The sequence below is a fragment of the Catharus ustulatus genome, chromosome 1, assembly GCF_009819885.2.
Source record: "Catharus ustulatus isolate bCatUst1 chromosome 1, bCatUst1.pri.v2, whole genome shotgun sequence".
In the NCBI taxonomy this organism is placed as follows: Eukaryota; Metazoa; Chordata; class Aves; order Passeriformes; family Turdidae; genus Catharus; species Catharus ustulatus.
Genome location: NC_046221.1, coordinates 149,036,405 through 149,062,811, shown reverse-complemented (window position 1 = coordinate 149,062,811; position 26,407 = coordinate 149,036,405). Strand labels below are relative to the sequence as shown.

Here is a 26,407-nt window from a genome sequence, read left to right as displayed (position 1 = left end):
CTAGGAGTGATGCTCACAGTGTCTGCTGCAGGCTGGGGAGTGGGAGCACTGGCAGAGCAGCAGTGGGCTGCTGCAGGCACCACTGGTGCATGCCCCAGCATATCTGCATGTCTTCAGCTGCATCTTCTCTTGAAGCAAACCCAAAACATCTCTGCACAGTGTGCTGAGTCCTCCACTGAGGAAGGGGAGGGGAGAGGGACAGCACAAAGTACAGACAGAAAATGCAGGATGCTTGGCTAGGGCCTGTTGAAAAGCAGCAGTGATTAAGGCAATATGTGAACTTTTTGAAGTGTGAGGATCAGAGAGACAAAAATACTGGACTATTAATGCATTCCAAAAAGAAAAAGGAGACCTTGCCAGAGATCCTAACCCCTTTCTTCTCTTATTAAACTTCCTGTCATGCCTCATCATTGGAGAGACCAGGTACATGCTATCTCTGCAATATGTACAACACTATGCACTCTGCATTTTAATTCCTTGGTGTCCTCCATATTATCTTTTTTTATGCTTTTTAGTTCTCTTTCTGCCAAGTTTTCCCCCTCTATCCCGACAGACAGCTAGGTTTCTTATGTAGGCCTAGGAGAGTGATAAATGAGTGATCCATTTTTAGCTGTGGTGAACCAGCTCTGCAGGAGGATGCAGAAGCGGGCTGGTGAGGTTTGTGGTGCTGCAGTGGCACCGGGGCCCTGCCCGTGCTGGAGCTGTGCTGGCTCCGGGCGCGCTCAGGCGCGTTCAGCACCAGCCTTGTGTTTCCCCTGCAGCCTTGTTGGCTCCCAGTGCCCCGGAAAACTCCACCACCTGTGCAAACCTCCTGGCCATGTAAATGTACAGACTTCTACTTATCTGATTGTGCCCCAGTTCTGAGAAAGCAAGAGGGAGGAGCTGTAGTATTTATGCTTTGTGGTAAACACTCAAAAATAAATACTTTCCAGGTTCTCTCTTGTTCAGTGGCATAACTTGGAGTTGGGTAAGCAGCAGTCATTGTCTGTGTTTTTTCCAGTCCCCACTGCCATGTGGGAGATCTGACAACTGATACATCTAACTTTTCAACTAGAAATACTCAGATACATTCTTGTCAGTGATGGCATTACAGTCCTAAGTCTGTTATTCCAAAAAAAAAGTTAAATTAACTTACTCGTGTGGGTGAATTACTGCATATTAGCTATGGTAATTGGCTGTAGGCAAAATTCAGAAAAGCATGCATTTAACATCTGCCCCAGTTTAGCAGTACATGTATTGCCACCAGCGGTGGATTGTCTAACACAATGTAACTGGTGTTTTAATCTTTTCTTGTCATGGTAATCAAAAATTCCAGGAAAACCCCTGCTTGTGGCAGTACTTATTCATGTATTGACCAAATGTCCCTGAACTTAGCAGCTTAAAGAGATTTTAGCTTGTTTAGACTGCAGCAGCTGCTTTTGTTCTTTTTGTGGTGGGTCTTTTTGCTTGTTTTTTGGTTTTCCTATATTTCAGTTCAGCTTCAGAGACATGAAGTTTCACCCAGATAAATCTATGTTAAGGTCAGGGACATTGGGATAGAACAACCAACATGTTCTTGGCATTCAAGCCCTATGCACTGCATAAACTGCCAGTTACATGAAAACCTCCTTGGAAGATAACAGAAGATGAGCTGCAGAAGAAGGCAAGGCATTCCAGCTTAGCCAGCCTGGGGGAAAATTCATCCTTCACACTCACTGGCCCTTCATAGCATTCCATCTCCAGACCTGCTAACTTCTAATTCTCCAAGGGAAGGCAAATCTGTAAGAACACGTGGCTCAAGAGTGTATTGCACTTAGAAAGTTGCACCTTCTTTGGAGGCTGAAGTTGTCCTGTAAGAGATTCCCACCACGGAATCTTGTTATGCCTTTGCAGGAAGTTTAAAGAATTTCCCATCAGTGTGAAAACCACTCTTGTTCCTTCAATCAGATATCTGATGTGAAGCAACTGTAATTTCATAATACGTACCGATTGTATGGCCTGGTATCTTTTTTCTGTTTTTGCTTGTGGTATTCTAGATGCTAAAGTAGATGACCTAGCAATCTGTTCTGATTTTAAAAATCTAGGAATCTCTGGTTTTGGCCTAGATGTGGCCAGTCAGACAGTAGTTGTGAAAAGATCTGTTTCATCCAATGAGGAACTGTTACAGAACTGAGATGTGGAATCAGTGATGTATCTGAATGCTAATATCCCTTTATAATTAAGAAAAAAAATAATTAGTGCAGCTTGATTTGCTGAAAGTCTTTTTGGTTTTGAATACTCTCATTATCTCCTAATATTACCTGGCTTTTTAATGCCATCTTCAAATAATTATGTTCTGTGAGTTCTGGATAGTAAAGCTGACAATGAACTAATCAGGCTTACAACTGCTAAGGTACTCAAATAGGCAAAATATTTGACTTGAAATATAAAATGCAATAAATTGTATGGTCTCCATGTCCAGAGAGACTAATGAGGTACTCTAAAATCTATGGCACAAAGCCTGGACTGCTGAAGTAGTGTCAGAATGTGCAGGTTCTGAGTCCTTTTAAGAGAGATCAAGGAGGAGTGTCTACTAATTTGTGTGCCTCAACTTTTTGCAAAATGGGTGATGATTCCAGTCAGCTGAAGTCCCTGAAGCTTCTACCAGTGACTATGGCAGTATATTTAAAAATCATTACTTCTCTTGTTTTCCAGATTATTCAGGACAGAATATTTAAGCACATATCACGTAACAGCTTAATATGGAACAAACATCCTGGAGGGTTATTTGTACTGCCACAGTATTCCTCATATCTGGGAGATTTTCCTTACTACTATGCTAATCTTGGTGAGTGAATCTTTGCTGTAACGTAGTAGCATCTGGAATTTCTAGTGGAATATTGAAGTTTTGTCTTTGAGTAGCATGTGCCAAGTGGCTTACCATTCATTTCTAGTTAATGATGCCTTTCATTTATCCTGCCTCAATCTTTGCTGCCCACTGTAGACTGGAACATCTCTGACTCATCAACATGCATCATGTGCCTCTTGCTTGCAAAGATTGTTTAAAAAAAATCTGTGTTCCTTCATACTTTCCAGTTGCTGGTAATTAATGCCTGAGTTGGTGACCCATTCAGGGCCTGAGGGGACATAAGAGAAATAGCTTTTTCCTTTCTTTGTTTATTTGTGCTTGGCAAATGGGAAAAGTGGTAATTTACCCATGACACTTTATACTGGAGTGTACAAATGTATGGATTTACTCTGCATGCTATGTGTCTTCATATGGATCCCACTAGAAGGAAAGAATAGAGCTTAGGTTCATGGCTTTTTCCTCAAGCAGAGCTTGAACAATGAGTTCTGCAGGGAAATGTGCCTCCAGGCTGAAGGGATCCTGCTTACCAGACTGCTGCTACTTTTGGCTCAGCCTATGCCATCCCACTTGTGTGGATCTGTACTGCTCACCTGCTAAAAATTGACAGTTACTGTGTTAAAAAAGGGAGAAGAAGATTTCTGTGGTAATTCTGATGAAAAACTGCTATGACCCCACACTAATGAGTTTAGATGAGGCTGAGAGCAGTAATGAAGGGTAGATGCCAGTAGGATATGTTATTCCAGGCAAAAAGGGAAATCATAGCAAGACAAAAATTTAAAAATGGAAGGCAAAGAAGCAAGCAGAATTATCAGCTCAGGATGTAATTGAAGATGCATGTGGATAGGAATCAACCCAGAGACAGCAAAAATCTGACAGGATTATGAATGGAATTGGGGAAAATGAATAAACTTCTGGAATTTGTGGAGATAATCTGTAAAAAACATCAAGTATCCAGAGCCAGGCAGCAAAACAGAGCCTGTGTCAAGAAAGACTTTTGGCTGAACAAACTAGATGTCAATATTGTGGGACAAACTGGATGAAAGAAAGAGATTACAGGACATCTGTGGAAACAGTGAGTAAGAAAAGGAAATAATTGTCTTGGAGTCCAGTATTTCAGAGTGGAAGTTAAAGGCGCAGAGTGGGAGTTAAGGGAAGTGTGATCTCCTCTGAAGCATCTGGTATCTGAGAGGAAGGGAGATGACCTAAAAAAACCTGGCAAGGTTTGCATTAAATGCAGATTGTTTTTTCCATCCCTGAAGTCCTTTAATCTGTAGTAACTGGGGTGATTTTGTCTTTACTGAACACGTCTCTCTTCATTTCAGGTCTGAAGCCTCTTTCCACATTCACTGCCGTTATCCACGCAGTAACTCCCCTGGTTTCCCAATCTCAGCCTGTGCTGAAACTCCTGGTTGCTGTAGCCAAGTCCCAGTACTGTGCACAGGTAAGCAGCACTGTTTGGCTGTCAGTCACAGTGGAGACAAACCACTCTGCCAGGAATGCAGAGCCTAGTGACTCAGCCCTGTTTCAACCTTCTGTTTCAATTCTGATGTTTCTTCCGTCTGAGATTTCTACTGTCTGACCTACATGCATGGGAAATAAAAATTCTGAATATAATGGGAGTGGAATACGGATAGTAATTAAACCCATTGTTACATGAGACAGGTAAAATAATGAGTGCACTTTAAAGATCAGCATTGTGTGTGCTGCAAACTGCACAAGGATGTCTGTGCCTCAAGATCTGTTACATGATCTTCCTTCCTCCCACTGTGACTTTTAATCTTATCAGTGCTAGGATTTTGGTTTCTCTCAAAAAAACCTGGGGAGTTCAGTAGGAGCATCCTCTTGCAATGGAGTGTCACAAGTGGTTTTGCCTTTAATGAGAGCCACAGTAAATCAGTCACATCTGCATCATTTGGCTGAGACAGAGACTTCCCAAGTTCCTGTCCAACCTTTATTTGTCTGAAAGGATGTATATTATAAGTGATCAGCTTGGGTGAAAGCAATGTAGGAAGTGCTATTTTTATGCAGATTTTTTTCACTGCTTTTGATTTTGAAATTCCTAACTTGAATTTAATATGTCTTTCTGGATATCTGAGACCTTAGAATATGGACTGCATTGCCACAAAGGTCTTTGATCAATATTCTCTTTCAGATTATTGTTTTATGGAATTGTGATAAACCCCTCCCAGCCAAACACCGCTGGCCTGCCACTTCTGTGCCTGTCATAGTCATTGAAGGAGAAAGCAAGGTAGGTGGAGAGGAGCATGGTAAAAGGTTGCCTGCATTCTCTGATGGGACAAGAATTTATTTTTCCAGTGGCTTTGGTGAAAGCTTTGTAGTTCCCAACAAAATGAGAGCTCCCTTCTATTTCTTGGCCTTTTGTACCAGCTTAGTTACAGATTTGTGTTTCATTCATGGACCCTGTGCACTCAGAAATCATCAGCATGACAATTAATGCCTTGAATCTGAGATTCACAGGTGAGACCCATTTTTGAAATGTGACCCCGCGAGTAGATAGTGCTGACCCCATCGCTGGAGATTCCATCTCTCTGCAGGTGCATGAAAGTAGTGGTGCAGCTGCACTCACTGAGTCTGAGAAGTCACATGGGGGGTCAGCTGTGGACTCAAAAGCAAAGTTAAAAATGAGAACTTGCCTTTGAAAAGTATCTTCTTTTAAGGCCTTGTGAGGTACTGCTGCCCAAAAAAGGAAGGGACATGGGACACTTGTGTGGGAACAAAATCACCATGTCATCTCTTGCTGTGCAGCACACATCTTGTTTGTACTTTCACAAAGTCAAAATAGATGCCATCAGATGAGAAAAGAGGTTTTTTTAAATCACACTGAAGTGGATGATTCCTTTCCAAATGCAGGCCTGAGAGATGCAAGACTTCTTGCTTCTAGAATCTGAAACAGATTCTGGACCTCTCTGCAGTCTCTGTCAGCTGGCTCCAGAGCTCTGCATGGGCGAAGGGACTTCTGGTTGCTTTGCGTGTAGAATCCTATTTTGAATTTGTAATCTTGTCTTTGGTCTTTTCTCCTTGTCACCTTAACAAGAGACAGAGAGCCCTGCAAGGTTGGCAGGCATTAGGCTCTGGCATTAGCTAGCCATGTAAACAGTTTCAGGAGAATTGCTGCAAGGCCAAGAAAGGTTATAGAGATTTCTGATCCTTTTGAATGTTCTGGGTGTTTTTTATTTTCTTTTTGTAAAGCTAGCAGAGGTGAGATAGAGGAGAAATCTCAGACCAGTTCTATAGTGTTTGTAGAAATTGGCCCCAGGCACTGTTTAGATTACAAATGAGTCTCCTGAGTACACAAAGGTGTGTTTATAGTGGACAGTCTCTTCCCTCTAATATCCCAACGTATGCCAAATGGCTTCTTGTGTGGAAAGCTGTTTTTTTGGACCAAGCCTGCAGAGCAGCACAGTTCAAAGGTTGCACAAAGGAACTGCTTTTCATCTCCAAACTTGGCCAAGGCCTGCTAGCAGGCACCAATACTCCGTGCAGCTGATCACAGTGATCTGCCTTTACCAAACTTTCACTCTTCCCTTGAAATCAAATATTCTAACACCCATACTTTAGCTATAGAAAAAACCAACATGGCAAGTCTTGACTGTTGTACTATCTGAAAATTTTGCACAGTCTGTAAAAGATTAGGGATGAGAACATGGGTCTCCTGCTGGCTGCTTGCTCTGCTTCGTCTTAGTGTAAGCAAAGCAGAACCCTCAGCCCCAGCCAGATCCCCTCTTCATCAGAGCCCTGCCTCCCCAGACCAAGGCTGTCACAGTGATGAAGGGGTGCTCTCCACACAGACATCATGAACATCTTGATTGTGGAGATAATCTGAATCAAGGCATAGATTCCAACTTTTTTCCCAAATGGATTGCAGGGAATGTAGAACTGACCATGTTAATTAGGAGGGTTGTGTAAAATTCCTCCACGTCCCTGTTCCATACAGTGGATTCCTCTTACTGGGCTTGACCTTTGAAGTGTTTTCTTGGCATAGCATATTGGTAAAGAAGACTAGTAACTAACCAGGCTATTTTTCCTAGCAGATGAGGGAAACAAACTGTGTTATGTCCTTGTTACTCTTCATCAGTTCTCAAAAGGTGCTATTTAGTCTGATAAAGAAACCATATGGATTTTCATTTCTTGCTGTTATCCTTTTGATCCAGTTTTCCTATCTATTTCCTATTACTTTGAAGACTGTCCTGCTATATCTTTAAAAAGCTTATTCTGTATATAGGTTTTTTATATATAGAATGGTCTGAGTTGGAAGAGGCTTAAAGACTACCTAGTGCTGACCCCCCTGCCATGGACCAAGAAACCTCCCACTAGACCAGGTTCCTCAGAGCCCTGTGAAGCCTGTCCTTGAACACTCCCAGGGATGGGGCATCCACAGTTGATCTGGGCAACCTGTCTCACCACCCTCACAGGAAAGAATTTTTTCCTAATACCTAATCTAAACCTACTCTCTGTCAGTTTAAATCCATTTCCCCTTGTCCTGTCACTACATGCTCTTACAAAATGTCCCTCTCCATCTTTCTTTCAGGCCCCCTTCAGGTACTGGAAAACCATTTAAGAATGTGACTTTTTAAAATGCTACATACCTATATAATTCTTCATGCAGATAAAGCTCAATTTGGGTTCTTCAGCATATTCTCCTTTTCTGATGGAGAATGTTGCACCATCCTGGTAGCGTTACATCCTTCACACACAGCCTGGGCTGCTTGGTTTCCCTGCTGTGTAAGCTTACAAAGGCTGCAAAGAAAGTCCTTCTCAGAGTTCATTACCTTTGATCCTCACACCCTGTAGGAGAGCAGAGGGACAGTTGTAGCCACCAGGGAAAATGTCATCCACAAAGAAGCTGTAGGTACATCTAATTTTCAGTACAGACCAGTGCAGTTTGTCACTAAAGGAAAGCAGCCTGCTGCAGAGCGGGAGGTCTGTTCAGAAATTACTCATCAGATATAAGGTGTAGGCTGACCGCTGGGGTGATAAAAATGACACTCTTTCATTTTTGAGCTGAAGGGTCCTTTCCATCAGACAGAAATATGCCATGTACCTCAGACAAGAGGAAATAAGAATGAGGAATAAAATTAAGTATTTGCCTTGGAAATGAGTCCTTCAAATGATTTCTGTTTCCTCCCCTTCCTGCCTTGGATACCCACAGGTTATGAGCAGTCGCTTCCTACCCTACGACAACATAGTGACGGATGCAGTGCTGAGCCTGGATGAGGACACCGTGCTTTCCACCACTGAGGTAAGGGTCTCTGCTGTCTTGGGAGTCTGCTTGGCTCCTGGGCTCAGCGTGAGCATGGCAGATATGCTCTTCTCTTGGCTTTGCCAGTGAGCAAATGTTACAAGATTTCCTGCTACACTCCTCAGATTTAACGTGTTGCACTTGTTTCACAACCCTGCCACTGCCTGCCATCAGAGGAGCTTCTCACCCTGGTTAATTGGCTCATCATTAGCATATGGTTCTTCCGTTCTTTATTATTTTAGTAACATAGCTGCAGGCGGGTGTAGGCAGCCAAGAGCAGTCAGCTTTAATATTCTGCTCTCACTTTTCTGACTGGGGTAGCTTCTCCCCCCAGTTATCAGTAGGGTGTAGGTGGAGAAGGAAGGCTTGTCAGCAGAGGGGAACTGCTATCACTCCAAAAGACAGCATTGTCACCCTAGTGCAGGATTTCACTGAAGAATGCTCTTTCTCCATTGTGTCAGCCCACAAAATTGGTGATATATGCTAGTTTAGGTGCTCGAGTGTCTGTGCCAAAAGCAAGATAGCACTAAGAAAAGAAAAATACTGTAGAAAACCAATTTTTACAACTGGGATGAGTATTGATTTCTAAAACCTCTTCCTGAGAACCACAAGGGAAACCAATGACAGTTTATATAGAGTGTAATATTTGGGAAATACATTATTAATGATGGCCAGGGAATAGCTTGAAAAACTCGATTTTCTTTTGTTTTGCCTTTTTTTCTCCATGTTCATGGTCATTCTGCTCTCCCCACTTCACCTTCATAAAAATGCATTTCTGTCAGTGGTGGGGATGTTTCGCTGATGCTGCCACTACTTATATGTCAGTGAAGAAATGCGTAACATTAGTCTTCAGTCACTGCTATATACCCTAAGATGTCACTGAATTTGTTCTAAATGGATGGTATTGCAACTGCTCTTCTTCCCTGTTCAGATGTTGTGCTGTGTTTATTCTGCTCAAGAAACAGCCTTGGTAGCCTTCTTTCACTTTAAAAATGAAAGAAATAGCTGACATTGAACCTGTTTGATACCAGTGTTACACCTTGGTAGTTTCTGATAGATGAGGAAGAATATCGCTGCTGCCAAAGCACTTGTGTATAAAGTCCTGCACAGCCCAAAAAACCCCAAAGCAATAAAAGGCATTTCTCCTTGGGCTGGACTTGCTAAGCACGTTGTTGCTCAGGATGAAGCATCCCGTCTTGGCTGCCTTGGGGATCATGGTAGTACCTCTAAGGGACTTCATTGCACTGATGAGGTATTTACAGCAATCCAGCCTGTGGATTCCATGAGGATTTGAGGCTTTGCTGTGTTTTAACTGGTATTTAGTCATCCTCCAAACTCCAGAGTCATACAGGCTTTTGGAACACATATGAAATGAATAGTGTTTCTTATTCGACTTGGCCATGTTTCACCCTAAACATTTTGAAGCACAAATACTTGTTGTGTGAGACAACCTACACTTTTCTTTGTGGCTTTGTTGCTTTGCTTTGTTTTCTTTGTTGCTCCTGTGAGCAACTTGCAGCTGCCTGTGTGTTTGCGCAGTGGGTATGTGCTGTACGAGCCCCCGGTCCCTGTGCTGCAGACAGGACCAGCTGGCCAGCTCTTGCTAGAGCCCACCTTGCAGCACCAGCATGTCTGCCAGGGTGCCAGCACCAGCAGCTCTGCTTGGTGGCTCCCCATGAAGAGCTGAGAGACCTCTCTGTTGCTTCACTTCCCCCATGATACAGCTTACACAAATGTGATGTGACATTTCCTTTGAAACTACCTGCTCATGGAGGGTTGTGGTGGCACAGCTACAAGGCCCAGAAAAGGCAATTTAGAAACGTGGTCAAGGACAATCACATTCCCATTGAGAGCAGCAGTTACCAGGCACATCCTCTGGACTCTCTGACCCTGGAGTAGTACAGGTTTTCCATTCTCAACAGAACAGCACATACAGAGGGCTGTGTGCCTGGAAAGTCATTAGAAATCAGCATGGGTCAGGATCCAGAGGTTTAAGAGACTGCTAGCTTGGTTGGATTTTCCTGGTGATCAGCTGAAGAGTGGCAGTGCTGCTGGAAATTACTTAGGGTGAGACCTGAGGGGCTTTTTTAATATAGGGAGTCTCTTAGAGTGGTTACTTTAGTGCATCTCCCTAGTGCAAGGGCAGATAGTTGAAAGCACACGAGAGGGCACTGGATGCAGCAATTTTATTATTGATATAAGTTTGAGATTCTCAGGCTTCTCTAAAGAAAACAGATGTCACGTTTTATGGGAAAGGCCTTTATAGGGAAAAAAACCCTTCAGTTCTTTCATGTGGTATTGATTTGGATGAGATCAGAGCTATCACAACGGTGCACTGGCTTGTGCACATTGTCTTTCTGGTTGGCCTCAGATTCCTTGAAATAACTTTAAAGAAAATAACCAGGCTCTAACTTTGTATTTCAGCCCATGTGCGACTCTTCTGTTTCATAAGAGTACTTGTAAATGTGAGAAGTCTGACAGTAATCAACACAAAATGGGACTGTTCTCAGAGCAACTATTCTTTATCTAACCTTTATACCCTTAACTTTGACTGCATTCTTGGAAGGCTTTTCAAACATTTTTGAGCAAAGTTTTAGGTCCCTCTGGTACTGAGGGAAACCTAGTGTGCAGTGCAGAAACAAAGCCCTCTCTTTTTTGGGCTTGACTAAGACAATTAGAATTGTGTATAACTCTTATAAAATTTCAGTCTAGCTTGAGCTCCAAAATCTAAGTTGAAGGGGAGGGACTGCCAAAAATAAATTGATAAAATTGATAAAGTCTTTCCATATGTATTTTAACCAAATTCTTCTCAAATACAATGCTGACCATCCTTTTGCTAACTACCCTGATCATCCCTTTCCTAATATCACTAGATTTTGTTCGGTAGGGTCATGGGGTAGCAGCATCCTGTCACTTCACAATTTTATGAGATTTGAGTTATTAAAATAATTACAGCAAGGCAATAAAATAAAAAAGTGCCATCGGCAGCATTTGACATGCTCCTATGGCTCATACAATATAACGCATTTTTCTGCAAGTTTAGGCTCCTTATGCCATTTAAATAAATGGGAATTTTTATCTTCCTTTTTATTAAGCTATATGTTCAACCTTTTTGGTCATATTGACAGTCTTGAAAGTATGACTGGCATGGTCTTCAGAAGGCTTAAAACAGTTAGAAAATATAAAAGGACTCCACATTGACTGGCTGTTTTATTCTCACTGAGCCACCTTTACCATTTAAAGTGTTTGACTCCTGATTTTCCAAACTCTGTGTTAACAGTGATAAAATGGTAAATGCGATGCACAAAAATTTCAGTTTACCACATGGCTATTACCGCTTGGTGTTGCATCGAGGTGTAAATACATGCACCTACACCCATTCTTTCTGTAACTTGAAAAGGTTTGATATGTAAAGGGCAAGCTTGAAAATGTTAATGTAATACTGTGATGCTCTAGACTCCCTTTAACAGGAACCATTAAAATGTGCATAATTATAGGGCAAAATGTCAAGCAGTCAGTTTAATTTACTGATGAATACACAGAATTACTGTTTTGCAACAGTTCCAAGATTTTGAATTGCGAATTAGTGGCAAGGTAGTATTTTATTTTGTTGACATTTGTTGAAACAGTTTCAGTATTCGTTTGACCTGTACCTTTGTCCACAGGTGGATTTTGCCTTTACAGTTTGGCAGAGCTTTCCAGAGAGGATTGTAGGGTATCCTGCACGCAGTCACTTCTGGGACAACACTAAGGAAAGGTGGGGGTATACCTCCAAATGGACTAATGACTATTCCATGGTATTGACAGGAGCTGCTATTTACCACAAGTAAGAATCCAGAGCATCTGCTATCCTTCTTCTGTATGAAACAAAATAGTAAAGAGGGGGTGGGGGTGGGGGTGGGGTGTGAAGAACATTCTTCCGGGGAGGGGAAAAAATGGAAAGATAGTAAGTGGGTCTACTTTTTATGGGGCAATAATTTAAGTTCTTGGTTTAGCTCTGGGGATCTGGTAATCATTATTGCACTTGTTGGGTCTCTTTGAAGTCACTTGTGTTTTGAGGCAGTCAGACTGCTCTTTTTAACATCAGGAATTACACACTTCAAAGAGTTCCCGAATTCATTAAGCTGCTTGGCTGAATGGCCTGTAGCATAGCAGAAAGGAGGTTACTTCCAGACCAGCTCTGGGTATGTGTTGGCTGACAGCTGCAGACTGCAAAGTCTTATGGCTATTCTAGAAATGTAGTACAATGGGCATGTGGCAGCTCAACACATTGCAGCATGTTGGAGAAAACCTATGTTATTAGAACTTCAGCAGACCAAAGTGCTCCCTATGTTTAAAGGAAAAGAAAATTCTGGAGTCTCTAATCCACACCCCCACAAAGGAGAAGACAGGCTACAGGGGATGATATAGACCCAAAGGAGAATAATTTTAACAATAAGAACAGTAGTAGGGCAGTTTTAATAAGAGTTCTTTCCAACTGAACAGTTTGGAAAGAAAATACAGAGGATTAAATCATCAGTGTTATCTAATCACATTGTAGCACTGTGGGGCTCTCCTTCCTACTTGTCTATAATCTTCATACTTAGGCCCACATTGTTTCTCTCAACCTGGCTGCAAAAAAATCGTATGTTCTCTTTCTCCTTTAGCACTGTTTACTGTCTCGATGAGAAACTGATTTGTTTTCTTTCTTGCTGGAGGGTGAGACCAAAGAAAGGAGGTGCTGTCTTGGGAGTTGAGTACAAAACTTGGGTATTAACTGAGATAGAAATATCCTGGATAGCTGTAAACTCAGTGACTTGTATTAATAACACTGCTGTTGGTTTTCAGATATTATCACTACCTGTACACTCATTACCTGCCTGCCAGCCTAAAGAATATGGTGGACCAACTGGCCAATTGTGAGGACATTCTAATGAATTTTTTGGTGTCAGCCGTGACAAAATTGCCTCCAATCAAAGTAACACAGAAAAAACAGTACAAGGAGACCATGATGGGACAGGTATGTAATCACAGTATGTTTTAGCAGTTGGGATGTATTGATAATGTAACAGGTTCACTTCTAGGTTAGGCTTACTGACTGATACAATTCTGTCAAATATTTTTGCGGTTTTTAGTTTTAGAACTGTAAATGGACTTTAGATATGCTTATTATAGTGTAAAAAAAGGAAAAATGGCAAACATCTACTGTGGATGCTGCTTCCATTCATAGTTTTCTGACATGGTGGTCCCAAACTCCTGGAACTGATGATTGTGGTGACTGATTTTCTAACTAAGTATTCTAGACCCAAGACCTAGTTATGGAATGCTAGAAGCTTAAGTAAATGCTAGAAGGATTTTCTATTTATTATTATTATTATTAATTAATATAATGTACCAGGCAGTCCCTGTGCTATTTTATATTATGTACTGTGATTCAAGCACTGACACTGAACTGTCACGACAAAGATAATTTGTGATATGCAAATATTTTTTCCCCACAGGGAACATTTTATCCCCCAGTCATGCCATCACTCACTTGCACCCATGAAGTGCTTGCTTTAGGTCCTCTTCCAGCTGCTGGATAAGCCTTCTGTCATTGCAGAAGTCACTCTAGTAACAGGGATACATGGTAGTGTAGGGACACTCCTACCCTGTGTGAGAGAACAATGAAGGGAGTAGCAGATCCTGCAAAATGTACGAGTCCTGAACAGCCTTCCATCTGTGCTGCCACAGAGTCTGTGACCTCAGTGCAAACAGTACCATGATCATTAGGGGGCAGGTGACAGAAGGGCCCTTGATTTTCCACTCACATTTTCTCCTGGTAGCATTACTTGGATCTTTGACTGGGGAGTTGCCATGCCAGTTTGTAAACTCCAGTATCTCTATGTACTGTGCTTGCACCTGAGGTATTGGTAGCATTGGTAGCATTGGTAACATTCAGGAATTCTGACTCATCTGGGTGCCCAGGAGACATTCTGTGAGCAAGAAGGTGCCATCCAGAAAAGTACCTATTGCTTCCAGTTTCAGCTTCACCTCTCCACAGGGCTGTGCTTTGGCTGTTTGGCAAAGCCTGAGCATTCATTTTTCATCTCACAGCACGGGTGACTCGAGTCAGCCACGAACTATAACTCTCTCCTAAAGACAAGTTGTTCCTGCAGCTTTTGGAAATGTAATGGACCATGTTCATAATTCCTTGAAAGACAAATAAAAAATTACCATAACCTCAGTGTTGTGACAGAGATTAATAGTCAAATGGAAATTCAGTGTTAATGGCCAAAATATCTGCTATAATCCTCTAGCAGCAAGCTTTTACTTGCTCTTTAGTGGCTCTGTAAAATCAGGAGGCTATAATCAATGCACATTATAACCTACCACTTGAGCTAAACCGGACAGGCCTTGGACCAAGATCAAGTCTGGTACCACAGTCATTTGGCAAGTCCCTGACTTTATCTGTTTCTTCATGTTTTAATTTACATCCTTTGACTTTATGAATTTATATTTATTTTTAAAGTATAGTGGAAACATAAATGCTGTAGAGAGATGCATGGGAAGTGGCACAAAAAAACCTCTAGGTTCTCAATATTCATACTTTATCTTAAATAATAGTTTTCTTAGGTCTATAAATGTTCTTTGGGTGCAGACAAAGAATAATAGCAGCTTTAAAGCTGCTAGGGCCTTTTTTTTCCAGAGCTGCTGAGTTTCAATAGACTTTCACAGGGATTACAACTGCCCTGAACTCTGGAAAATCATATCCAGAATTTTCTGCATGTATGCAGTCAAACACCATGGTGTTTTCCTTGGGTCAGAGTTCAATATGATGTAGTGTGGGACTTCAGTTCAATTTTTGTCTCTGAGACAGTGCTGTTCGATGTGCTGGACTTGGCCTGTGGGATTCCTGGAAGCACCTTGCTTTTCACTGCAGGGCACCTACACATGAGTAATGCCAAGCACATAAGGACATCTACTCAGTTACAGTCTGGTTGAAATTACTTGTGTATCGATTTCTGCAGATCTGAACTGCAAAAGTTCAGGTTTGACCCTGAATAATTGTTTTTCTCCTATGGCTGAAGACCATGGGCAGTAACTGACCTGGGCTTGGGTCTGCACCTCTGCTGGAAAGCAGTGTATTTCTTTTTATTCCTGGTGGTTTTTAATAACTTGTTGTATCTCTGAAATAGCTGGAGGGCTTGAAGAAGAGTGAGGGATAGGGCGAAATGGAGTGCTGGCAAGGTTTGGGAGGGCCGCTTGTGGGTGTTGTGTTCCACAGGCTGGCTCGTGGTTGAACTCCACTCTGCCCTGTCCTCTGCTCTGTTTGGAAGTCAGGGGTGCTCAGCTCTGCAGCCCTGGATCTGCTATGGGCAGGGTGTTCTTCCCCCTCTTTGAGCCCCCCGAGCAGGTTCCAGCCGCCCCAGAGCCGTGTGCCCCCGAGCCCTGGCACGGCCGGGCACCATGGTGAATGCCTGGCCCCTCCTGCCATTCCTGCCATCCCGTGTGCCAAGGCCAGTTCTGATCTCTGCTCTCCTCTCCTCTCCTCACAGACGTCCCGGGCCTCGCGCTGGGCCGACCCCGACCACTTTGCCCAGCGGCAGAGCTGCATGAACACTTTTGCCAGCTGGTTTGGCTATATGCCGCTGATCCACTCGCAGATGAGGCTCGACCCTGTCCTCTTTAAAGACCAGGTCTCCATCCTGAGGAAGAAGTACCGAGACATTGAACGCCTCTGAGGACGCTGCTGAGGGGGCCGAGCCGCCCTCGCCCGTGTGGGAGCCGGACTGTGCGGCCGGCAGCGAGCGCCGACCCCGCCAGCGCGTCCCGGTGCAGGGGCCGCCGCTCCGGACTGCGCCACCGCCGGCAGGCTGCTGTCCCTGAGACTAGGTCGTGTACAGTTTCATTATGGAACATTAAATAATTATTTTTGAAATGATTGCTATGCAGGTTTAAACTTTTTTAATGATAAAAAAAAAAAACTATTAAAAACAGAGTTCTTTCTTTAATCAAAATTGTGTTGGTTGTGAATATTTCAGAGCTGCCATTTCTTTCTTTTATGCATTTGATTGTCAATGCAATTTTCATTCCTTTCTCCCTGCACAGCTAAACGCTGGAATCTCATTGGGAGAAAATGCAACAGGTCCAGAAACAAACTGAGCACAAACAGGACAGAGCTGAAGTATTAATATTTCTCATTTACTACCGACTTTTTTTTCCTGTTTTCCCCAGACCAGTAGCAGTCCCTATGGCTAAACTCCTTTGGACAGCTGGAAAACTGGAGAACCACCAAGGAACCAAATGAGAGGGTAGATCCTTCTGGTTGGGGAGCTCTATTTTAAAGGCAATCAGCCTTGCCTTGAAGGGAGAGAGGAGCATTACTGTGGAGGAGCACAGCACCCATGCACAGCAGGGCTGTGTGCTGTGCTCACAGAGGCACATCCCGAGTGTCCCTGCCCATGGATGACAGAGCACCCCAGGGCAGTGGGCACGGCTGCCATGGTGGTCCTGTGGGACACCCAGAGCCTGTGCAAGTCCCTGCTGCAGGCAGTGGTGCCACTTGGCAGCTGAACATCCAGAAGTAGCTTCCTTCTGTGGGTGAAAGGAGTGTTGACAGAAAGCAAGAAAACATGTTGGTGCTTGCAGTGCAGGAATTTGGCCTATAACTGACTTGTTTGAAATCCAAGCACAGGTTCACAGGCTTCCTTTTTTTTTTTTTTCTTCCTTTTTTTTTCTTTTCCTGGAAGTGCAAATACATAGAGAAATTCCCCCATGGAGGTCTGACACCTAAAGTAAAGCATATGGTCAGACACTGGGTCCTGGCAGCAGTGGTGTGTTCCCAGGCTTAGGGCAGGGTAACTCACACAAAAAACCTGGTTCTGAAAGACAAGTGCTGCTCATGCTCCAAAATGGTTTTAGCATTTCAAAGATAAATATTTTTTGAAATACTCCAGTTGTTTATTTCTTTGTAATCCTTTGCTTATTTATGTGTTTCTTTACATGAAGAATGAAAATAGAAGCAGTGATTTGGGTCAGAACGATGCCATTCCAGTTTGCTAAGAAAATAAGCACTTTAAAAATATTTCAAACTCTCACATGTTGGGGTGCTCTGTAATTATCGCCACCCCAAGAGGAGCTCTGTTAAGTCTCAGCAAGAGGGTTTAGTGCTGATGCCCTGAAGACCAGCAAGCCTTTCTATACCTCACTTCTTTGTAAGCGGGCAATCTGGTAGCAGGGATGAAGAGTAGTGACTCTTCAGTCACTTCCAGTCCCATCTAGGAGGGATGAAGAGTAATTGGACCAGAATGACCACCTGTTTTATTCAGGCTCAGGCACCAATATAATATGCAGCTTTAAGCAATTTGCATAACCAGGGCATGCCTCAGTCTCCTCTTTGTAAAACTGAGTTACTGGTTGCAGAGAGAATGCTGTGAAGCTTAGATAATTTCTCTTACTACTAAGATCATTATCCTTAAACAGAAAGTTGCTGTAAAAATGAAAAGTACATGTTACTAAATGTTGAATGCAACCTACATGTAAGGTCTTGCGGAGAGTGCTTTGCTTTGCATATGTATTGCAATATTTGAACAGAGCACATTGAGTTAGGACAGGACCATTACGTTTCTGACATTTTGTTTTAGAATCATAGAATGGTTTGGGTTGGAAGGGATCGTGAAAATCATCTAGTTCCAACCCCCCCTGCCACGGGCAGGGACATCGTCCACTAGACGTGGTTGCTCAGAGCCCCATCCAGCCTGGCCTTGGACATCTCCAGCATGTTCTGGGCAACCTGTTCCAGTGCCTCACCACCCTCACAGCAAAGAATTTCTTCCTAGTATCTGATCTAAATCTACCTTATTTGAGTTTAAAACCATTACCCCTTGTCCTATCACTACATGCCCTAGTAAATCTGAACCAAATCTTTAAAGGAATCTGCCAAAATGTGAGACTGCAGCTAGTGACTTAAGCTGCTGAAAGGAGGAGGTGCCACTTTTCCCTCAATTCCTGTTGCCCTCCCCAGTCCCTGGCCATGCAGTCTCACCTGCCACCTTCTGCCATGGTGGTGGCCACCAGATGCTTCTGTGAGCCCATTCAGCTCTCTAAACTCATGGAAAACTGCCCAAGGATTTACTGGATTTTTCTCATACCATTTTAAAGAGTTAAATCAGCCTGTGGAGAGAAATGTAAAGAAGCAGCCATAGGTAGGCAAGATCAGGGAGGGAAGGGAAGCAGGATATATTTCAGTCTATGTTCAGGTAAGCTGGTAATTGAGCTACCCACATCTTGTAAGAATCTGAACCTCACTTTCCTGTGCTCTCAGGTCTGTGTTTGGTGATCTGCTTGGAAGGTGAAATCCAGTGATTTGATTTTCCAGAGCGAATGGCTCAGTGGCTCCCATGACTTGGAGACCAGGTAGCTCCTTCAAGGACTGGAGTAGACCTTCTCCTTAGACTCACTTTTTGGAGAATGTGCCAAACACTGAATGAGGTTTGCAGAGCTCATGTTTTGCTCATGTACCATGTGCAGGACAGTGAGCACCCATGTCCACAGGAGCATCTGCACCTCTGGGAAGCAGTCGCTTGCCTGTAGCCAGCAAGAGGAACCTGCACTAAAACAAAATTACAATGCTGCTTGGGTTTTAGCAAATGCCATTTGGGGGCACATGGGTTGGAGTTTCAGTTAGAAAGGGAGTAACTATTTCTGGAGGGCGGCAAGTCAGGCCAAACTTTTAAGCTGTTTGACATTCTGTTATCGTCACTTTTTGGGGTGGCTGAAAGAGACTGTGCTAAAGCTCACTCTCAATGTGTTTACTGATTGCTAATTAAACAAGTAACAATGGAAGGCTTAGCTCCAGAAGGGATGTGGATAGGTAGGAGTGTTTCTCTTTGCCGTGCGTTACCCGGGTGTAGCCGTCTTGCTGGGAAAGAATGTCCCTGCCGGCCGGTCTCGAGAGCTGTGTCGGTCCGCGTGTCCACAGCCCCAGGGCCCGGGGGAAAGCTGGACACAGACCCAGCTCAGACACTCTCTGTTACACTCACTGTGGCCATCCAGTGCTCCTAAGGACAGCCAGCAAAGCCTCCCATGCCTACCTGTGTTGGACAGAGCTGTATTGTTTCCTTAGTGAATGGAATCACTCTCTTGTCATGTCCTAGGTGCAAGTTAGTGGCTCTTTATTTTTTTTTTCCTCCTCTCCCAATTCAGATGGTGCTGAAACAAGGTTCATTCCTTGTTGCTCCTTTTGTAGTTTTTTTTATTATTATTTTTCATTAACAGCAGGCTATGTTAGCCTTTATTTTACAGGTACTTGAATGCCTGATGACTTGACTGAGTGTTACGCATGTGGCCTTTTGTAAAGGTTACTGACCTTAATTTAATCAGGGGTGAGATGGGTGGATGAATGTGAATAGATCCATGCCATTAAAACAGAATAGAAGTAGGGATTAGAGTTTGGGAGAACTGATGAATTTTTAATTGAATTTATTAAAGGAAAGAAAAAAAAAAAAAAGAAACCCTTCCCAGTTATAATTTGAATGAGATCTATTGCTGGAGAAAGGTTTCGTGAGAAAAATGCGACACAAAAATAGGGGCAAATATCCAAGTTAGAAAGTGCCTGGCACTCCTTGCAGTCCCTTGGGCCTGCACAAGATTTGATTTGCCCTCTTTCTATTTTGTGAGAATCTCTAATTATTACCATACCTTTTTCTAGATGTGAATGTTAAAGCTTTGTAATAAAATTCATAATGAACACACTGGTGTGCTAATGCATGGCTGTTGAGCCTTTTGATCTTTTCCGTTGGAAAACATCATGAATTTGATCAATTTCAGGTTGCAATTTGTCTTTTAGAGCCAATTTTGGCAAAGAAATTAATGTTTCACCAGTGAACGCCTTTTACAATAGCTCATTTACCAAAAGATGTCATTTGGAGAATGGAAGTCATCATTTGAAGCAATGAAAAAAGAGCTAGATGTAGACTCAGATTTTTAAAAAAATCTATACATACCCAGTGTAAAATGCTGTCTCTTTTGCACTTCCCTACTGAAACTAAAAGAATACCCAATGTTTGCCATAATATCTGTTACCTATTGACAACAGTTCATTAATTCCTCCACTTAAATATCCTCTTACAACAGAGGGTGGTTTGGTTGTTTGCTCTTAATTGTTCTTTTTTTTTTCCTATTCCTGGGCAGGCTCTGATGTCTGTTCTGGAAACGTGGCCTTCAAGGGCATCAGCCTGACAGAGCCATTTCCCTGGGCGTTAGCGGGATTTCACGGGATGGACCTGTGGTCTTCCAAGAAGGGACCTGCCCCATGCAGGGTCTTAGCTGGTGTCTGCTGGAAATAAAATTGCATCTTCCAAAATTTTGTACATCTCACCCTTGTTTAAAACTAAGTCAAGCTGGCCTTTATACCACTATTTTAACTGTCTTCACATACATTTTTTTAGTTGGAATTAAATTAGAGGGAGTTAAATTAGGCAGGGGTTAAACTGGGGGGGAGGGGGTGTAGGACTCATCAGATGCTTTGAGATGCTGCCTCCACTCTTTCACAATGTTTTTAGTGATTATTTCACAGTGGGTTAGTGATGATCCAATGGGCCTTGCGACCTTGTACATAATTCTGTATATTTATTTTGAGAGATAATATGTATAGTGTTTGGCTTATGAGAATGGAAACCTGAAATGGGAATTCTTAGGTCGGCAAATGTAAAGCAAAAAAGCAAACAAAAATACAATCTTATTTTGTATAAAATGTACATTTTTGAGAAAATTTTTCTAATGCATTACCAATGTTTTCATAGTGCTGCCACATCTTTTTTAAAGTGTTTCTCCTTCTTTGTTTGACTATTGACAACATGGTGCAATTAAACCTAAAGCAACTGTGTGAGTGAGAGAAAAAGAGAGAATGAGAAATTTAAAAGCCATATAATTTGGTTTACTTCATTAACCTGTATACCATCATAGGTTTACCATCTAAGATAGGTTGGTTTTATAGATAGTGTCACCAAAGACTTTTTTTCTTCAGATTTATTTTGAAAAGTTGTTAATAAAGGACGTACATTTCTGTTGTAGTGTGTTTTTATTTTTAAGGTAGAATAACAAATCTTGCTTTGGTTCTTGAGAAGGCAAATTTGGGAGCAAAATTGCCATCTGTCTCAAGTCTGGGGTAGTTAAATGAAAGGCTCTTTATCTGCTTTCTCCTCAGCCTGAACTGAGCATTGGCTCTGTATATATATCCTGTGTCTCTGTTGCATTGACAAAAGTGGTGTAGCATGTACACAGTGTCCTAATCCAGCAGCACTGACAGGTGTTTGCTGTCTCACCTGAGGGCTGAACTTTTGGTCTGTGTCTCTTGTGTAAAGCAGGACAGTATCCCTGCACTGTGGCACAGTCACTGGTAGGAAAGGTGACTTACAGAAGGAGTCACTGTAATGTGTATGTGCAAAAATAATCACTCCACCAGCTTGGAGGCCTTTGAAAACTGATCCCTGCACGCTAAATATATATTTATTTATGACCCATATTTATTGTTCGGGGGTATCAGAAGCCTGTCACAGTCACAGGGGTTTGCATTCAGCCCACTTGACTCTCTGTGTGTTCAGAGCATCCTCTCTGTCAGAGCTTGGCCTTGCTGTCTCCCTGCATAGCTGGGGAAACACAAGAACTGCTGGGGATTATTCTCCTCACTTTTTCAGACATGGGCTTTAGCCTGAGATGAGTTGTGCCTCACATATGCTGGTTTCTCTCTTCTGATGGTACAAGCACACTGATTGCAGGATCTGCAGCACAGATGCCAACATCTGGTCGGGAGAATCCCACACTGGGAAAGCTCCTGATAACACCAGTGGGCCCAGAACCATGGCCTGTACATTTCAGGGCTTAGTGTTTGCTCCCATCAGAGATGTTCATGCTTACCTCACCCCCTCTGGGATTCAGACTGCCAGGGCATGAAGAGGTCCTTATACTGTCAACCCATCTGGTCTGCCAGTCATGGAACACTGGAATATCTTGGGAGGAGGTTCAAAGATGTGAGTTCTGCTCTTCTGCTTTTCAGTGCCACTACAGATTCCTTCAAAACAGTGTTCCAGCAGTCACTGGTGTTTGATACTGGCTATGGGGTTCTCCCTGCCAGAAAACGAATACAAAATGTTTCCCTGAAAATTATCTGACAACACTGCTTCAGCGCTTGAATTCTGTGGTTTTGCTATGTTATTTATACAAAACAGCTTGTGGTGGAATTCATTTGATTAAATGCAAGTAGCTACACCTGTAGAAGCCACTCTCCATTGGCATTCACCGTGAACTGAGTGGTGTAGAGCTGTCATCTGAAACCTGACTTTTATGCTATATTTACCTCGGAGGTGGGGATTTAAATGTGGGGATGGAGTGTGTGAGGTCCACATCTGTCCCTTGCAGCTTTATTTCATCTGAAAAGGGTCCAGTTGGTGTGCTCCAGTGTGGCCCTGTGATGTGAACCAAAGCACAGTCACCTCAGAAGTGCAGGGTTGACCTCAACCAAACCCCTGCTGTCGCAGTGACCTCCTCAGTAACCTGCAGAGGAGATCAAATCCAAAACCAGTCAGGTGAGTAGGATCCTTGGAGACTTGTGCCCACTTCATCTCTGCTGCATAGAAAAGTGGTCCATAAAGGAAGAAGAAGCTCCACTGGAGATCTTTGTGTTGGCATGTTGAGGAAATCCCACGCTGGTGTCAGTTTTGCCTGCTAGCCTGCCACGTTGGGAATGAAAACTATTCTTAGCTGGAATACACCAAAGCCAGGTCTGCGAAGTCCCTGGGACCTTGCTTCCTTACATGAAGTGAGGATCTGCCCCAAAACATTTAGCACATAATCAGTTCAACTTTGAATGCACTCTGGAGAGCTTTTTTGAACAACCTCACTGAAGCCCATTGTGCTGTCACTTGAATGGAGGTAGATAAGAGAGTTGGCGCTGATCACCGCCTTATTTTATTTTCCTTTTTTAATAGATTAGCAGAGAGAAAAGAAACAAGTGTCTGCTTTCCCTTTCTAAAGCTGTTAGCTAATCGTATCCACAATGTTATCGGAGAGAAACAGATTTTACTCAAGATTTTGAGCAGTGTGAGGTGACATTCTAGTCACTGCATGATATGGTTTATTCCACACTTCATTTCCCTGCATGGCTTCCAGGGCTGTGTGCAGGTTTTATGAGCTGCCAGCTCCAGGTACTGCTAGCCCTGGGAAGCTGAATTTGCACGTCACCTGCATTTCTATTGCACATTAAGGCTGGATGGGTGCTCCATGCTGCAGTGGCTGCTCTGTGCAGCTTGAGCTCTTACCTGTCTCCTTTCTGTAATTAACTACTATCTTGCTGGTGGTGGTGAAGCAAATTAAGGAACAGTTGTGTTTCTTTCCAGAAAACATAAGTAATTTCTGAGATTTTGCAAGAAGAATGTAGTGTTAACACAAACTGCTGAGATAATACTGAAAAAAAAAAAAAACCCAGCAATGAACAAAAAACCAGAAAAAGATAAATGACTTTCTCAAAGTTGCAGCAGAAATGAGAATTCTGAACCTGTGAAATATTTTCCCTCAAGTTCATCCCTTCCCCTCTACACAGAATCAGCTCCCATTCACAGCCACAAAACCACCAAAAATCAGTTGCTGGCACCTGAGAGACACATTTTGAGTTTTCTTTGTTTCTGAAATAGATCCACAGTCAGTTCCTCCTTGTATTAGGCATCCTGAGGTCTGTGGCAGCCTCAGGGAGGGTTTCATTTAGTTGCCCTGTAGATGACTGAAAAGGTCTTCCATTTTTAGGAAGAATTCAGGATCTGTTAGGATATCTTCACAGAATCATAGAATGGTTTGGAAGACACATTAAAGATCATCTAGTTCATTTAGACCATCTTGACTTGGAGAGATACCTGCAGTAACTATAGTCACATGTTTCAAAATGTTCAGCTTTTAGTTCCACAATGCTCTGCTATGTGGATACTAGGCTGGGTCTTTTTCTGAAAATCTGCCCCGTTTTGCAGTCTCATCACCTAAATTTCTGTGGAGCTGTACAATGCAGTAGATAAGGTGTGCATGATGTCATATCCACACTATTGCTACCACTGATGGAGCATCTGGGAGCTGGGAAGACAGTATGAAAATGGACAAGTTAAGAGTACCTGAAGCTGTATTTGAAAACCAAGAATTTAAAACAGTAATAGAGGTCAATGTATCAGGAAAAAAAGGTGGATTTTCCTCCTGCTTTGATTGTTGTAAATCCCTCTTGTTTGTGTTGAAGACAATGGATTGTTTTCAGCCCAAGAAAGGGCAGAATTAGACTTTCAAAGCAAGAAGTGAAAATACCATTTATCCAGTGATGTCTTGGTGCTGTTAGATAACAAAGCACCTTTACAACACCACCTTGTGAAAGGCTGCCAGGAAAATAGAGTCCTCTGCTTTCCCTGAAACAGGCAGTTAGAACAGTATGTTGATGCCAGTCAGTGACTACATTAGGAATATTTTTAATGTCTTGGAAATCCTCAAGAGAAACTAAAATAAAACATTCATCACATTATAATTTTTAAGGAAAATGTATACCAGTTCATTACAATTGCATTTCCTTTGCAGCCTTAATAGAACTGTTGTTACTAGGACTAAAACTGAGTCTAGCTCAGCAAAATCTAAAAATTGGAATTGTTTATGATACCAAGCAATAATGTTGTTTTCAAAATCCAAGGATGATTTAAATGCAATCACTTTAAGTGTTGAAATCTGTCTAGTTCACTCCAAAGGCAAATAAGTCAAATGTATATTTTTGTCACTCTCTCTTAGAGCAGGGCCAAATCCTACTTTCAGCAACACTGGGGTGAATCCAACATCATTACAGTGTTCCTCATGCCTTCCCTGACCCGTGAGCTGGGGTCTCACGGGACATTAGTGACCTTCCTTAGCTGTGAGGCATTGGGGTGAGCACAGCTTGGGCCTGACCCTTCCTCAGAGGGGCTTTGCTGTGCTCATTGTGGTGTTGGGCAATACAAGCCCAAAAATGGGACGTGATCACAGGTGGGGATGGGGATTAACCTCCTTGAATTCCATTTTATGACCCTAGTAACAGAATTCAAGTCTGATACATTTAGAGGGGTAATGTCAGTAGTAACTGAAGTTTTGAGGAAGATGTTTTTCGTGTAATGAGATCAAGGACTGGTTGATCTGACTCTTGGTCTTTGGGTAGGACTCCTGCTCCACTTCCCAACTCTTCTGATGGTTTAGTCTGAGGTAAAAAGCCTTTAACCTTTCTGCACCTGGCTGTTCCTAAATAACAAGAGGATATTCATAAATACCCTTATTTTGCAATGAAGAATGTATACTTTAGGGGTTCACAGCTTATGCTTTCTGGTCCTCAGGTGAAACATTCAGTCTAAGAGTAGATTTTTATTACATTGTGCAGAAGCCCTGGAATTGTATGAATAGGGGGAAACACTAGGTGTGGCTGCCTCTAATGTCTTTCATTGCATGTGTGGTTGTAGTTTCCACTCATTTTTTTCTATTTAACCTCTAATTGAAGAGAAGGTTTGGAAAAACATAATGATTTATGGTGACATGCAGCAAAAACAATATCACAGTCACAGCCATTTACAAAAATGGTTGAAAGTCATTAATCCTGTATAACAAAAGGGCAGACTTTTGAGGCCCAGTCTTGTAAGGCATGGCTGCCCCAGCCTGTTGAGTCCCAGCTCATTACAGTTATGGATATTCACTGTCTGCAAGTCCAGCTGTTCTGGAGGTTATCCATGTCCTCCTGTTACACATGTCCATGTGGCAGCAAGGGAAAAAAAGGCAAATCAGTGCCAGGACAAGAACAGCCCAGCTTTGCCAACAACTAGCATCTTTCTAGAATTGTGTTGTCTTTTTTATATCTCCACAGCTCTGACATTGTGTATACCCCCCGGTGTCAGGTAAATGAAGAAATCTGAGCCTTCGCATAGCCTTGGATTTGAGCTTTCTGAGGACAGCCTGCCTAGTTTGTGTGTTTGGACTGCCATGTGAATGAATAAAGTCCTGCTGTATTTTGCAGCTGGCACACATCACCACTTATTTCATTTCCCAAAATTGCAACAATCCAAGTTTTCTTGGATTTTTGGTTAAAAACAAAACTAAAATTAAAAAAAAAAAAAAAGCAAAAAAAGCATCTGTGCTGTTTCGGTCAAACCAAACTAAGGAAATTATCAGAATTTATTTATGAGCCCTGACTGCTCATCCTGACAAGGCAAACTCAGTGGGAATGTGGAGTCAGTGCCAAGCTGACCTCTGGAAGGTGCTGTCCACTCCAGTGTGCTGGCAGGACAGGGTGAGTACGTGTGTGTGTGTGCGTGCAGAAATAATGG

At 42.6% G+C, this 26,407-nt stretch overlaps 1 protein-coding gene and 1 long non-coding RNA gene across 2 annotated transcripts in view; both read left to right on the top strand.

Annotated features, from left to right (window-relative positions):
- Positions 1–17,748, top strand: part of EXT1 (exostosin glycosyltransferase 1) — a 175,393-nt gene extending 157,645 nt beyond the window's left edge. Inside the window, exons 5-11 of the mRNA XM_033068264.2 lie at positions 2,674–2,806; positions 4,150–4,268; positions 4,980–5,075; positions 7,998–8,087; positions 11,753–11,913; positions 12,915–13,086; positions 15,605–17,748. Of these exons, the coding sequence (XP_032924155.1) occupies positions 2,674–2,806; positions 4,150–4,268; positions 4,980–5,075; positions 7,998–8,087; positions 11,753–11,913; positions 12,915–13,086; positions 15,605–15,790 (957 nt within the window). The 3' untranslated portion in view covers positions 15,791–17,748. The remainder of the gene's footprint in view (positions 1–2,673; positions 2,807–4,149; positions 4,269–4,979; positions 5,076–7,997; positions 8,088–11,752; positions 11,914–12,914; positions 13,087–15,604) is intronic.
- Positions 17,749–17,819: 71 nt separating this feature from the next.
- LOC117008638 lies at positions 17,820–21,118 on the top strand. Its single transcript, XR_004420338.1, has 2 exons — positions 17,820–18,464; positions 20,241–21,118. It is a non-coding gene; the product is annotated as an uncharacterized LOC117008638 (long non-coding RNA).
- Positions 21,119–26,407: the final 5,289 nt, after the last annotated feature.